At 46.3% G+C, this 14238-nt stretch overlaps 1 protein-coding gene across 1 annotated transcript; it reads left to right on the top strand.

Annotated features, from left to right (window-relative positions):
• Positions 1–890: 890 nt before the first annotated feature.
• Positions 891–13304, top strand: LOC144108214 (facilitated trehalose transporter Tret1-like). The gene is made up of 6 exons (XM_077641492.1): positions 891–1126; positions 1762–2020; positions 2964–3152; positions 7571–7807; positions 10057–10296; positions 12943–13304. Exons 1-6 carry the CDS (start codon positions 891–893, stop codon positions 13228–13230), a joined length of 1449 nt encoding a protein of 482 aa, XP_077497618.1. The 3' UTR covers positions 13231–13304.
• Positions 13305–14238: the final 934 nt, after the last annotated feature.

Raw genomic sequence — 14238 nt, 5'->3', positions numbered from 1 at the left:
AATGCACTTTACACAGTAAATAAAGCAAATAACATTATCCAAATTATAGAACAATTCACACAGCAATGCACAACATAAATGGCACTTACAACATGAAAAATTTCAGAATAAAACCTTAAGAATCATGACGAGCTCTGAGGTGTGATACAAAATATATACAAAAATTGCTAGGAACCACTCAGCATAGAACACACTTGAAACAATCCAGGAGCCTGCAGCTAAACTTAATGTTAAGGTCGAATCCAACTGGGTGCATCCACAGGCTCGGAAAGCAAAGCGGGAAAAGGCCAGTCATCATATATCATCAAGATTTTGCTTTAAAAAAACAACGCAACAAAACGTAAAGAAAGTAAAAGGGTCTGGTATCTTCCTTCAAAATGATTACACCAATCTACGTTAAAAAACTCAAGCCGCTTTAGGAAAGTGCAAAGGCAGAAAGGGATGCTAGCATTCCTCTTAGTTAAGAGGAAGATTTTTCAGCGGGAAGAGCCCATTATACCAAACTTATTTTTACGTTGAAATACCAGGAAATGTGTACACAGGACACCTTTTCACCACCTTCTGCAAGAGCTTCCACCAAATCCGCTCCTAAGCTAACGTTCACAAAAAAGCAGAAGAGGAAGAATAGGGTGGGCACCACCCCCAACATCAGAAGAACAAGGGCCAATCCCCGACGTGGGTATGTGCCTTTAAGCCTGACGACATCATCAGCATCATCATCAAGAACGAGGAAAGGTAAAAATCATCATCATCATCATCATGGAGTGCTTGAAGGCGTTGTAAGCAAGCCACTCTCTTTCTCGTGGACCAGCTTGTTAAACCCCGATTTCTGGCGGTTTCGAAGAGCTTAGACAGCCGACGGGAGCACAAACACCGCCAAGCACGCCGTCATGACCGTCTTGGGGGCTGATACCGAAGCATCCGCGCTTTGGCGGCCCATGTGGGGCAAGGGACGTCCGAGGGCTCTCTCGCTGGCCCAGTACCGCACGCTGACTGCCGCCTGGCTGGGCGGCCTGTGTATGGGCACGGCCTTGGGGTATGCGCCGTCCGCGCTTCGCACTCTGACGAGGAACGCTGCCAACGAGAAAGGTTTGTCGCCGCCACTCCTGGAGGAACAGGTCTTCTGGTGAGAAGGATGCACGCCTCTCTTTTCGTAGACTATCTAAGAGCCCCAGGTGTTGTGGTGTAATTGAACAAGAGTTTGTGTTGTTTCAGCTGAGGTATAGGCACAGTGATACAGCGAAGTGGGAGCAAGAAGTTATGGTATAGTCAGCTTTCGCAAATTGAATAAAGACGTCCAGATACGAATGACACGAACGCGCTGAACTTACACAAAATTTTAATTGAAGCACTTCAGAAGGCCTGGAAGGAGCATGCGCAGTCCTCCTTTCTTCTCTTTTTTAAGCAGAAAGATTGCGGCAAGAGCTGCTTATATGTGACACCTGGAACGAAATCACAAACCACGTTTGACTGAATGCCTCGTGTCTTTAGGACTTTCCACGTAATATAGTACTTGTAATAAGGGAGTAATTACAATTGGCATCCTTGGCCTGAGTTGGCTATGTGCCGTAAAACCCAACACATAAAAACACAACAACAATTAGCATCAACCGAAGGGCATCCATACGGCTACAAAGGAAAGCTGTACAGATTTCCGGAAACTTCGCAGAAGTCCCGGACCAGCACGAATTTTTCTTCAACTCAGCGGGCCGCGCAGGTTGTCTACAGATCAGCGCTCAGCGGAGGCGTGCCTGTGTTCAGGTTCAGCCGCATTCTGTCACCGGGTGCCGTGCTGGGAAGCCTGTGCGGAGGGAGCCTGTGCCAGTGGCTGGGCCGGCGTCAGGGACTGCTCGGCTGCTCCGTAAGCTTCCTAGTGAGCTGGCTCCTCCTCCAGTCAGCCCGTAGCTCGCTGTGGCTACACGCAGGCCACCTGGCCGTCGGTTTCTCCGCGGGGTTGGTCTCCCTCTGCGCGCCCGTCTACGTTGTCGAGGTGGCCGCTACCGAGAGCAGGGGACTGCTGGTGCGTGCACGCCAGAATTGGGGGCGATGTCGATGCCAGAATGACACTTTGCCGGCTGTTCTTGCCAGGGCGACGTTTCAGCTGCCGTACTATCGTGCTCAGCAGGAAGATACAGTTTCAGGACAGTTGGTCAGTCGTACTGAAGGGAATGTAGCAGAATGAACAGAAGGTAAGAAAGAAAGGTTCGAATGACAAATCACGCCATCTGTCCGTTTGGATCGTTTTTCGCTGCGTCGTGTCCGTCCCGCTATCTTTCTTTCAGCGACACTATGTGACCTATAACATGCTGGCAGTGACCACTTAGTGTGGTTCTCACCTGTGAACAGAGGCATGCGCAGGGATGCACGACACTGAACATGGGTGGTCATTGTAAGCGCAGCTATTTTTACTGGTCGATAAATGGATAACTTTTAAATACGGCACAGGTCCCGCTAATTTGCGAAATAATGCTCCTCGCACTTATTGGGTGATGTATAATCGAGTAGAAAAGAAACGTTGAAAATTTACAGCTGGAAACAGACAGAAAATCTAATTGGTTCCAGTTATGTTTTTCACTCACCAGCTGGACCCTTCCATCTGAATTCATCTGTATCCAAATAAAACAAACCAACCGGAACTATTAGGCCCGAGGCTGCTGTTGCATACAGCAAATGTTCACAAGGTGATTCTCCGAATTCAGTTTTGCACACTGCACAACATGCTTCTTCCATCTGTGTTCACGTCTTTCTATACCATTTAGCGCGATTTACTCAGAAAAGGCACGAGGTCTGCTAGTTTCTATGTAGCTGGTCAACCGAACCTAAGCTGTTAACATTGTCCGTGAGGAAGCCTATTTCGACACTTGGAACGATCATCATAGGTTAACGCATTGTAGACCTTCTAGCAGGAGTGGGAGTCCCGGACGCCGAGTCGAGTTCAAGTAGTGAATCCTTTCTATCCTTAGGGTGGCTGCCTGTACGTGTCCGTGGCGGCGGGCGTGCTCCTCTGTCGCTGTCTGGGCGAGCTTCTGGACTGGTCGTGGCTGGCGGCTGCCTGCGCCATGCCGGCGCTGCTTCTCGGCGCTGCGGCCTTTCATACGGTTGAGTCCCCGCGTTGGCTTCTAGCACACGCACGCAGGAGCAGCGCCGTGCAGGTGAGTTGTTGCAACGAGATGATTTTTACGGCCAACTTTAGGACTTTTATGCTGTCCCATGTAGCTTCTGAAAGTTACAACGTTACAAAGGTGAGCCTGGAAGGTGAGACAGATTGAATGCATATGTAGAAAAAATAAAAGATTGCCTCAAACAGAATATTCGAGCTTCGATGAGAGCTCCCGTGAAGGGTGGAGAAAGGTAGCCTTGATGGAGTGCAGTCATCGTCACGCTTAGGTAGAGGGCTCAAGTAATATGCGCACTAGACGATCAGAACTTTAATTAGACAGAAGTCTGCGATTTCGAGGAATATGCTGGCACCCGCATAGCTAGTAGGTCTATGGGGCACTGCTCTTTCGCAAATGGTGCCTCTAGAACCTAGAAGTAGTGAGGTGTCACCTTTCTTACGGGGCAATGCACCGCTCGAGCGTTTTACACGATGGTTACACAGACTGTTCATTTGTTTCTGTAGGAGCCGTTTCTAGAGCGCACACATGACTTGACATATAATGCGAACACTCTCACATTAAAGTGGCTGTGAAAGGGGGTCTCAACAAGGATGTGATGTGCCTAGGATCCTAAAGGACGCCGCTTCACAAATAACCTCCAGCAAGAATTTTTTAGATGCGTTTTGTAGAAGCCGAGTTATATGTAGTCAAAATTTGAATTTCCTCGTCTTCACGCCTCTCCCTCTGTCGTCACTTTTTTCACGCTGAAATGTCGGCGCTCCTCCGCCGGCCCCTCGCACTCGCCCCGTCCGCCGGCTGCCGATGCGTGCGAACCAATGCTAGCAGTCCGCTGCTGACGTAACGAGCGCGGATTCGAGCGAAAGCCCAGCACCGCAGGTCGCCCGCCGCTAGGTGCGGAAGCGGGAGTTTTAAAACTTGGATGGCAAATTACCGGCTCGCTTTTAAGGTCTTGTACGCGGCATGAACACTAGTTGGCCTGTACTCTGCATAATGCGAGCATTTTATAGACAACCTCAAACCCCCTTTTCAGAGTCCCTTTCATGCAGACCCTACTGTTTCCTTCTTAGGTGCTACACTAGAGGACTTATCAATGCTAACCACTTGGAACACTTTTCGGAGTCACAGAAATACTTGGAGTTATCTTAGTTTTAGTCCTGCGCTGTACTGAGAAATTTACATATATTGAGGAGTTGCGCTTTCAAGTTCTTGTAGTTGGCTCAGCTCCTTATACCTAGTTGCAAGGACCAGTGTCAAATCTTTTCAAACGTCGTTGTACGTTGTACTCTGCTGTTGTATCAGAGCGTGGTCCGTAAGACCATAATTACTTAGTGAATTGGGAATTAATTTATTTTAACCTAGTAAAGGAATTTAGATTAACTTTAGTTAATTTAACTTACTGAATTTAACTTAAGTTAATTGACCTTAATTAACTCAATGTAATTTATTTCGCCATGGCAAGTGGCGGCCACCTGCCAAGGTTGGTGGGTGGCAGAGTTGAGAAGGAGAAATCCATCGCTCCCTTTTAAGGCAGAGAACGGAGAGAAAAGAAAGAGAGAGATAGGGTGGGAGGTGACTGCTAGCCTCTGGAGGTTATGGCGAGAGCGGAGGAATGCTCAGCATGAGGGTGGTTCCGCGGCGGAATACAGGGTGTAACAACTTTCGCTGACTCATGCGCAAGATTTTTATTGAGCATGCTCTTTAGTTAACATCGTTGTCTCCGTCACTAGGTGCTGCAAGTGCTCTATATGGCTGATATTTTCGACAAAGGGCCAACTATAAAAACAGCTACTTTCCTTCACGTCAAGCTAGCAGTTATGTGATGTTTTTATTCCTGGAAATATTGCACAAAATATTTTGTTTTGATTACAGAAGGGGGCCCAGTAGCAACTGTAGGTAGGAGCTCCCATGTTGATCGAGTAAAACAGTGCCAACGAATATGAAAGGAAAAAAAGTAAGAAACAAATATTGCACATAAGAAATTGAATAATATACACTCATACGTATACGATCCTAGACAATATTACATCTAAAACATAAATCAAAGATAATTTGAAATTGGAGTAGTCGAATATATTGCTCAACGTAAAACTGAGATTATGGTACGAATTGTTACATTCAGCCGCAATTAAAGAAGTGGTGAAGATGGTGAATAAGTTTTTTGATGAAAAAAGAGTAGGGGGAATTTTGGAAAGGTGGTCGGGACCTCAGTTCAGGATTCCGTTAGCAAAGGGCCCGTCTTTGCTCTTTCGATGAGGGCTGACTGAACCTCGAGGTCCGAATCAGACAGGGTCGCCTCACATTCTTTCCCTGTTGGCTGTTCTATTAAATCCGTAGAACTATTAGCATGACAGGCCCATCCTATATGATATAGGTCTGTGTACTGGCCAGAGAATTTGCACTCCTATTTAGCCGCTTCTGAATTTATCTTGTGAAGTTTAGCCGGATTGTTGAATGAGATATTTTGCAGTTGCCCGATATGACATGCTTTGATTTGTTCGAACCCTTAGGGGTATTTGGATACATATGCCTGGTAAGAAATAAGTGTTTTAGAATTTCGGCATAGGTTATGAAAGGCTGAAATCGGTCACCTTCTCCAGGAAAGCAGGAAGAGAAGAGATGCTTTCAGTGAGGTTTCAGCAGTTCACAACTGGCAGCGAGGGGCTGGAAGTGGTAAAGGAATATGCCTACTTAGGGCAGGTAGTGACCGCTGATCCGGATCATGAGAGTGAAATAACTAGAAGAATAAGAATGGGGTGGAGCGTATATGTCAGGTTCTCTCAGATCATGAATGGCAGTAAACCAATATCCCTCAAGAGAAAAATATACAACAGCTGTGTCTTACCAGTACTCACCTACGGGTCAGAAACGTGGAGTTACGCTAAGGAAAGGGTTCAGCTCAAGTTGAGGACAACGCAACCAGCTATGGAAAAAATGATAGGTGCAATGATGCAATGTTAAGAGACCGAAAGCGGGCTGAGTGGATGAGGGAACAAACGCAGGTTAATGATATCCTAGTCGAAATCAAGAGGAAGAAATGAACTTGGGCAGGGCATGTAATGCGAAAGCAAGATAACCGCTGATCCTTAAGGGTAACGGAGTGGATTCCAAGAGAAGCCAAGCGTAGCACGGGGCGGCAGAAGGTTAAGTGGGCGGACGAGATCAAGAAGTTTTCGGGCATACGATGGGCGCAGCTGGCAAAGGAGAGGGTTAATTGGAGGGACATGGGGGAGGCTTTTGCCCTGCAGTTAGCGTGGACTGGCTGATGATGATGATGATGACTTTCACTATTACCGCGCTTGGACTAATGGCAGTGTGTACCGTGTCAGCCAATCAGTGTGCTTTGACCAACGACAATTTATCCACATGGTTGCAACACAACAAACTTCAGTTAAATGCAGTAAAAACAAAGTACATGATATTTAAGCCAATCAATACGCATAAAAAATAATTAACTTACAGTACAGAGGACATATCTTAGAACAAGTAAGTGTGCAAAAGTTCCTTGGGGTATGGTTTAGTGAAGAGTTGTCTTGGACCCCTCATGTTAATCATCTGCTGTCCGAACTCGCTAAGTCTTTTGGATGTATTAGAAAAATAGCTTCTCTTCTACCTCTGTGGCTAAAGCAATCATTATATTACTCCCTGTTCTATTCTAAACTTTTGTATGGCATTCTGGTCTGGGGAACAACGACAAAAGGGAACCATGATAGGCTACAACTGCTGCAAAAACGTGTCCTCCGAATTTTTGTGAACCACAACGGCACTATAGAGTGTTGTCGACGCAACCACTTTTTCCCAGATTTGATGTTTTACCAGCAAGTAAACTCTATTTATGGATACTGCAGGGACAGCAAATATATAAAAAGAAATTTCACAGTGTTTACACACCTGTTCTGGCTCAATATGATATTCGTAACCCCATACGCAGAAGTAAAAAAGTAAGAACAAATTATGGAAAACAAGATCTGGAATACCAATTAATAGACATGTTAAATAACTCTGCTTCTATTTCAGATTTCTGCCTACCCAGAAAAAGGTTCAAACGTGAACTGCGGGCAATTTTGTTTTCCGATGAGATTGTTAAGTAACAATGAGAAATGTAAATTTTGTTTTCAATTGTTGACTTCTATTTACGTGTTTTTGTGATATTGGAGTACTATCTGTAATGCAGCTTCTCTTTTTTGTACCAGCTCTCTGCTGTACTGTTGTGGCTTGCTCCTTTTGTTACGGGGGCAGAGACCTCGTCAGGCAACTTAGCCTCTGCCACCCGCAGTATGATGTGATTTTCCTGCAAATAAAAACTGACTGACTGACTGACAATGCACTAATTCCGGCTATAGTCAGTTCGAAACTGTGGGTGTATTCATTTCAGAACAGAGCATATCGTTACAGAATGAGAGAGCGTTTTTTTCCTTAAACCTGAAAGGGTTTTTGGTTTACGCATCGCGCAGGCCCTCAGGCTCCTCCGTTGGAGAGGCACCAGCGAAGACCGCGAGGCGCACCGTACAGAGGAAGCCTTCATCTGGGTTCCCCCCTCAGCGGTCAACGTGCTGCTGGCATACCACATCATGTTCGTCCAGCAGTTGACGGGAATCGCAGCGGCACCCTCATACATCGAGGGCCTGGCACAAGCTATTGGTGTGCCGCTGTCAACTTCTAAATTCGCCATCGTCCTGGCTTCGTTGCAGGTGCATATAGAGCTGCCCGCTCCATGCGGAAGTTCTAGATGCTGTGATTCTGGAAAGCGAGGCCGTCGACGCAGCATCAAATTCTTAAAAATCGTAGGGACGAGAACTCAGTAGTCTGCGCTGTGGTGATGCTAAGCCTTTAGAGCGCCTTGAAAATATATGAAGGAGACCACAGGATTTTACGACAAAAAGCGCTGCAGATAGTCTATAAAATATGCAGTGGCTGTGGCCAGCCTAGTGCTAAGCGAAAACCGTTCCTGTCTACACTTGGCTGCTGCTTATTAGCAATAGAGGTATGGGTCAGCCAATATTTTACACGTGGCTGCATCTTGTCGCTACAAGCCTGTTACGGCACGGCAAATAATTGTAGGTTGAAAATATTTGAAACTGCTCGGGTTTCACGACTATGGCTGCGACGGGGAATGGAAGCGGGGATGTACAGTCATTGTGAAAAATATACAGCCCAGAGGATTTTATTCCAAGTCGTGTAGCGCTGCTCTTAAGCACATTGACAATCCTAAGTTTGAGAGGGTTGAGTACTGAAGTTCCTCCCGCATTCGTGTGATTAGGGTCACTAAGAATGCAAGAGGAGCCGCGCTGCAGTGCTCAGAAACAGACCCCCTTGGGCTGTGTAGTTTAGACAAAGACCGTACATTGGGCGCTTTCATGTGCAACGTTTTTACAGCAACTCCAGCTTAGAGTCGGCGTTTCGTGTATTTTTCTTCCTACTCTCAGTGCCGCTATTGAAGGTTCGTTACTCCTTCAAGTACCTTTACGAATTGCGCGTGACACGTATTTAAAATTTACCGCATCTTTTGTACGATGCAGTAAGATACACGGTAATGAAAAGCTATAGCATATAGCTGCCGTACACCGGTATCGTTTACCGCCGCCACCGGCTACGACTGCTTACGAGCATGTGCTGATGCCTCCGGGTGGCTGGGTGCGCCCGGTGGCAGCCCGCATCTAGTTCATCGGGGCCATGTGCGAATGCGCTCTGGCTGTTTGCTGCGTGGAAAGCCTCATATACACCAGTTTTAAAATTACAGACGCTTTCCCTGAGGGTTCGGCGCGTGATCAGCGTTGTCTGGTTATGGAACTTGTATATATAATGAGGACGGCACGCATGACGGCAACTGTACGGAGCTGCCATCAAACAAATAGTGATATCCGCATAGCCTATGAGTAGGGGGTTCGTGGTTAAGTGTACTCTGCCTCACGGCCGGTGTGAAGGCCTCCAGTTTGAAACCAAGTGTTGTGTTGGGTTTTATGGCACATAGGCGGCTAAGGCCGTCAGTTTAAAACCAGTTGTCGAAGCTTGTCTTTACTTAAGGGTGAGTGCAGGGAGATCAGGGTAGCGTGGCTGTGCCCCCGGCCGGCAGCTTCCAACATGTGCACTATTTTTCCATCTTTTACGACGAAAGCAGCACCAGCATCACAATGCGAAAAAGTCGGTGCTTGTCATGTCTTTAGCCTCGGAGAGTGAAAAATCCACCCTCCAGAAAAACCAGCCACCCACTACTTCCCCATCTCACCACCCAATCTAAAGCGAGTTGGCTAACAAGAAGCATTCTAGATGAAATAAAGAAGCACATTTTCATCAAGCGAAAATATGTGGAAGAGTCAAACGGTTGTACAGTCGAATGATGGCTCAAATACCTGGTTTAGGGAATGTAATACAGAGGAAACAATATGTATATATGGATACAAAAAGTTCAAGAGATCGGTGAAGTGCGTAAGCATGGGATGGTCGTGTTAGCTAATAACAATCCTGGTTACAAAGCGATTAGTAAAGTCGCTATAATGAGAAGATAGTATTTTCATGACGCTCGGCTACTGATCCGGAGTTCCCGGGTTCGAACCTGACCGCGGCGGCTGCGTTTCGATGGAGGCGAAAGGCTAAGGCGCCCGTGTGCTGTGCGATGTCAGTGCACGTTAAAGATCCCCAGGTGGTCGAAATTATTTTGGAGCCCTCCACTACGGCACCTCTCTCTTTCTTCTTTCACTCCCTCCTTTATCCTTTTCCTTACGGCGAGGTTCAGGTGTCCGCCGATATGTGAGACAGATACTGCGCCATTTCCTTTCCCCCAAAACCAATTATTATTATTATTATTATTATTATTATTATTATTATTATTATTATTATTATTATTATTATTATTATTATTATTATTATTATTATTATTATTGTGATGCAAACAAGCAGCCATGATTCAGAGTTAGACATGCAGTTCCCCGCATTGTCCCAGCTGCTGTCTTCCGCGGCCTCAGCGGCGACCATGGACACGCTGGGCCGCCGCCGTCTCTTCCTCGCCTCGTCGTGCGTGTGCGTGTGCACACTGTTCGCCGTCGGAGCCGTTGGCATGTCGAGCCACTCAAGGGAGGCGCATTGGGTAGTGAGGGGCCTGGAGCTGGTGCTGCTGGTTGCCTACCTTGTCGGTCACTCCTTCGGCCTCGGACCGGTCAGCTGGCTACTCGCTGCCGAGATGGTACGTTTGGAAGGGTATATGGTACCCTGGTTGTGGATTTGCGTGGCGGCGAGGTTTTTTCGTTCAAGCCAAAAGCTGATTTCACAAATGTTGCATCGATAAACCGCGGTGGTTGATTGGGCAGGGTGTTCGGTTGCTTAACCCGAGGAGGCGAGATAATGTCCGTACCGCGTTTCGTTGCGGGCGACATGCAAAAGACGCCCGTGTGCTTTCCGATGTCAGTACACATTAAAGAACTCCATTAGATCGAATATACCCAACAATTCTGGACAAATGCATTTTTGAAAGAGAAATAGTTCATGAGCGCAGTTTTTTTCACATACAGGAAGCTTTCACTATAACAATCAATATACCCACCGATCTCTTGTCGGCACGCTTTTATTTTATTTTTTTTGCTATCAAGATTCTTGCTATCGTCAACAACTTTCCCCATTTGTTTTTTATGATAGTCTTAGCTACTCGCTTCGAGTGATGGAAATAATATAAAAGAAAGATTTTGCTATATATCGGAAGAATAAACCATTACCTTCAATATTTATATGCAACTACCTATACTTTTTATAATATTCAAGGTGTCTGTCCAAGAATGTTGAACATGAAACCAGAAGTTTTCCACTAGTGTGCTCCTGGCTCTCGTACTTATTTCGCTGCCTTCTTCCTTTTTTCCAATGTTGCGCGGTTCAAGTGTTCATCGAGAACTGAGACAGTTACTGAGCCTTTCATTCTCTGATACCAAATTAATTTATGTATTCAAGCACGCAGAAAGACATGGATTGCAGAAAGCGCATGACATGCTCTGGAGTAGCCAGCGCAGCATTATTAACTGCGGTAGCATTAGAATGGTCATGCTAACGAGAACAAGGCGTCCATCTGTCAGTGTACAGCCTCCGAGATATAAGAAAAATAGATTCGCATACTATGGTTAGCAACGGGATTTGAACCCGCCTTGGAAGAAGAGATCAAATTCGCTTGCCAATGCTTTAGACTCATGTCCAACATCTCTGACAAAAGTTTTGATAACTAGAAAATTGCAAGCTATAACTGGTATGGAAATATTAAGTTAATGGTCCATTCTTTCGATGCGTAGCATAATCTTTTTTTTAAAGTTTTCCATCGCTTGCATAGAGTAGTTAAGACTGCCATAGGAAAACAATGCAGAACGATGGAAAAGTCTTATTAACCAAAAAATGCAAACATGCAGAGGAGATATCTGTGGTTATATTGATTGTTATATTGAAATCTTACAATATGTGGAAGACTGCGTCCTTAAACTATTTTTTGTTGAAAAATGCCTTCGTCCAGAATTGCTGGGTATGTATGAAAGAGACAATTACATTTGGAAACCTTCCAGCTGGTCTATTCAAGGCTCATGAGGTCCTTACTGAAAAGGACGGGTTGCCACCGTTTTGGAGAAAATGGCAGTGTAGCCCAGCTTCTGATATCCGCGCCCAAAAATCGGTGTCGACGCAAGCCCTTTACGTGCGAAATCGGCCGCTGATGGCGAAGCTTCCAATCTGATCTTTTTTTATGACCCACAGCGGTGGCTCAGTGGTTAGGGCGCTCGGCTACTGACCCGGAGTTCCCGTGTTCGAACCCCACCGCGGCGGCCGCGTTTCGATGAATGCGAAATGCAAAAGGCGCCTCTGTGCTGTGCGATGTCATTGCACGTTAGATCCCCAGGTGGTCGAAATTATTCCGGAGCCCTCCACTACGGTACCTCTTCCTTTCTTCTCTCAGTCCCTCTTTTATCGCATCCCTTACGGCGCGGTTCAGGTGTCCGCTGAGATACGTGAGACAGGGCGCCATTTTCTTTCCTCAAAACAAATTTTCATTTTCATTTTCTTTTCTAGCTTATAACTGCTTAGATTTGGATGAAAGTGGTCTCTGTGATTACAACGCAGGACTCTTTGCAACACATGGCAACTTCTATTATTCTAAAGTGTGTCCATTCACTACTCACACTCATAAGCGCTTGTCTCCTGGTTCTGCTCAGCACTTCTGCCACTGGATGTTCTGCCTGCACTTGGCAAATGTGTGTCCAGACGAGCCTGCCTCACGCGATCCTTGCAATCATTGTGTAGAGGGAGGAGGTGTCACACGATACAAACGTCAAGGTCACTCATTTGTCCCGCAGGAAAGCGCATATCGCGCAAATCTTTTCCTGCGTCTGGACGACGCAGCGTAACGTAGCGCAGAAATGAGGATTGTTGGGCCAGTTGGTTCATCATGAATGTCGAAAACAGCGCGAAACACGGAACAGCGCTGTGTGTGGTTTATTTCCTCTGTCTGCGTTGTTTCTTTTCTCTATCCCTTGTTTCTAGCCGTTCTCGACATTAATTACTGCGAAAAATTATATTTTTTTTCGAAAATAACACAGTCTAGGTCATTCGCAGGAAAAGTGCGCTCAACTCACATTGTTTACCCGCCACTGTTGCTCAGTGACTGTGACGTCGGGCTGCTGTACCCAAGGACGCGGGTACGAATGGCTGGCGTGGCGGCAGTTTTTCAGCGCAGGCGAGATACAGAAGTGCTTGCGCCATGCGATGTCAGTATGCGTTGATGAACCATGTCTATACTACGACGTTCCTCACAGTTAATGTGCAGCTTATCCATACCATATCCCTCTGTTTACAAATGGCGGCGCAGATTCCACTGCGCGGCTGTGGCTTCCTGCTGAGTCTGGCGTTCGCCTTCAACTGGCTCAGCTCGTTCGCCGTGGCGCTCTTCTTCGGCGCCATTCGTGAGAAGCTGCCCTTCGCCGCTGCCGGCTGGTTCTTCAGCGCCGTGACCATGGCGGGCGCCTCCCTGTTCTACTGGTTCGCTCCGGAGACCAACGGCCGCTCGATGGAGCAGCTGCTGCTGGAAATCACTGCCGACGGCGAAGAGTACCGTTCGGTGATCTCACGCCAGCAGTCGCTGTTCATGAAGCACTGAAATGAACTGTCTCAGCACTGAGAGAACGCCTTTTCCCTTACCTCGCGTAGTTGCTTTCGGAACGCTCGATTTATGCCGTGTAATTTTTCATCGCTCGTTGATTATCTTTCCCAGAATAACCTGTTTCATCCTATAGCTCTCATTAAAGCAGTTGTCCAATCCTGTTTCGTCTTTACGGCATGAAATGCATCACGCGGTTACAATTTGAATGTGCCGTGTCCGGTCTCCTGTTGTTCGCCTTCCCTGTTTCTCCTAAATTTTGTCCATTCGTCCGCGAAGGTGCATCTTCGAAAACGTAAATCTGACCTTGTTGTTGACGTGTTCTTATACGAAATGTTTTGATCTGCGCTATTGTCGCTTGTATATAGCTGTCGCGGCTATAAGGAAGCTTCACTAGGCGGTCAACTTACCAACAGAAGCCTAAGCTCAGCTGCATATCATAGAAACCATCTATGTATTCGCAAGGGAAAATATTAGCCTCAAAGAATGCTTGGGCCTCTATTGAAGTTATGGGCGCGTAGCCCACTATACGTAATATCCATATCAGTTTTTGAATTTAGAAAACGCAGTTACCCTGGGCGCTCTGGTCCAAGAAATTTTGGCTATTTCTACGAGTTACGGCGTACAGTGGAGGGGTTGCGTTGAATCAATTAACCTTGTCGAAAGCGCACCTATTTTGGCGGCATGTAGGCAAAATTTGTTGGGTCACAGCACCGAAGGTAACCGCGTTTTCGAAATTCAAAAAACTGGTGTGGATGTTATTTGCGGCGAGCTACAAGCCTCTCAATAATTTAGGAGCCCAACAGAAATATTTAAAAGGTTAACTATTTAACATTAGTTAACTATCCTTCTAGTTAGCCCATCTAAGCTTTATTCTGATGTAGTACTGCGCTGAAAATGCTATGCCGAGAAAATAAATCTTTTAGATTAAAAAGCCTGCTTTTAAAAATTGTGTTAATTCCTAGGGGAAACACTTTGCATGAGGCTGTCGCCGCTGCATTTTGTTCG

The sequence above is a fragment of the Amblyomma americanum genome, chromosome 10 (assembly GCF_052857255.1).
Source record: "Amblyomma americanum isolate KBUSLIRL-KWMA chromosome 10, ASM5285725v1, whole genome shotgun sequence".
In the NCBI taxonomy this organism is placed as follows: Eukaryota; Metazoa; Arthropoda; class Arachnida; order Ixodida; family Ixodidae; genus Amblyomma; species Amblyomma americanum.
Note: the sequence above shows the minus strand (reverse complement) of the source record. Positions and strands in the feature narration are given on the sequence as shown.

Excerpts from the sequence above, each read along its gene's own strand:
- LOC144108214 (XM_077641492.1), top strand. The coding sequence starts at position 891 with ATGACCGTCTTGGGGGCTGATACCGAAGCATCCGCGCTTTGGCGGCCC. Across the intron at positions 3,153-7,570 it reads GCAGGAGCAGCGCCGTGCAG|GCCCTCAGGCTCCTCCGTTG; the intron begins GTGAGTTGTTGC and ends CGCATCGCGCAG. Across the intron at positions 10,297-12,942 it reads GGCTACTCGCTGCCGAGATG|ATTCCACTGCGCGGCTGTGG; the intron begins GTACGTTTGGAA and ends ATGGCGGCGCAG.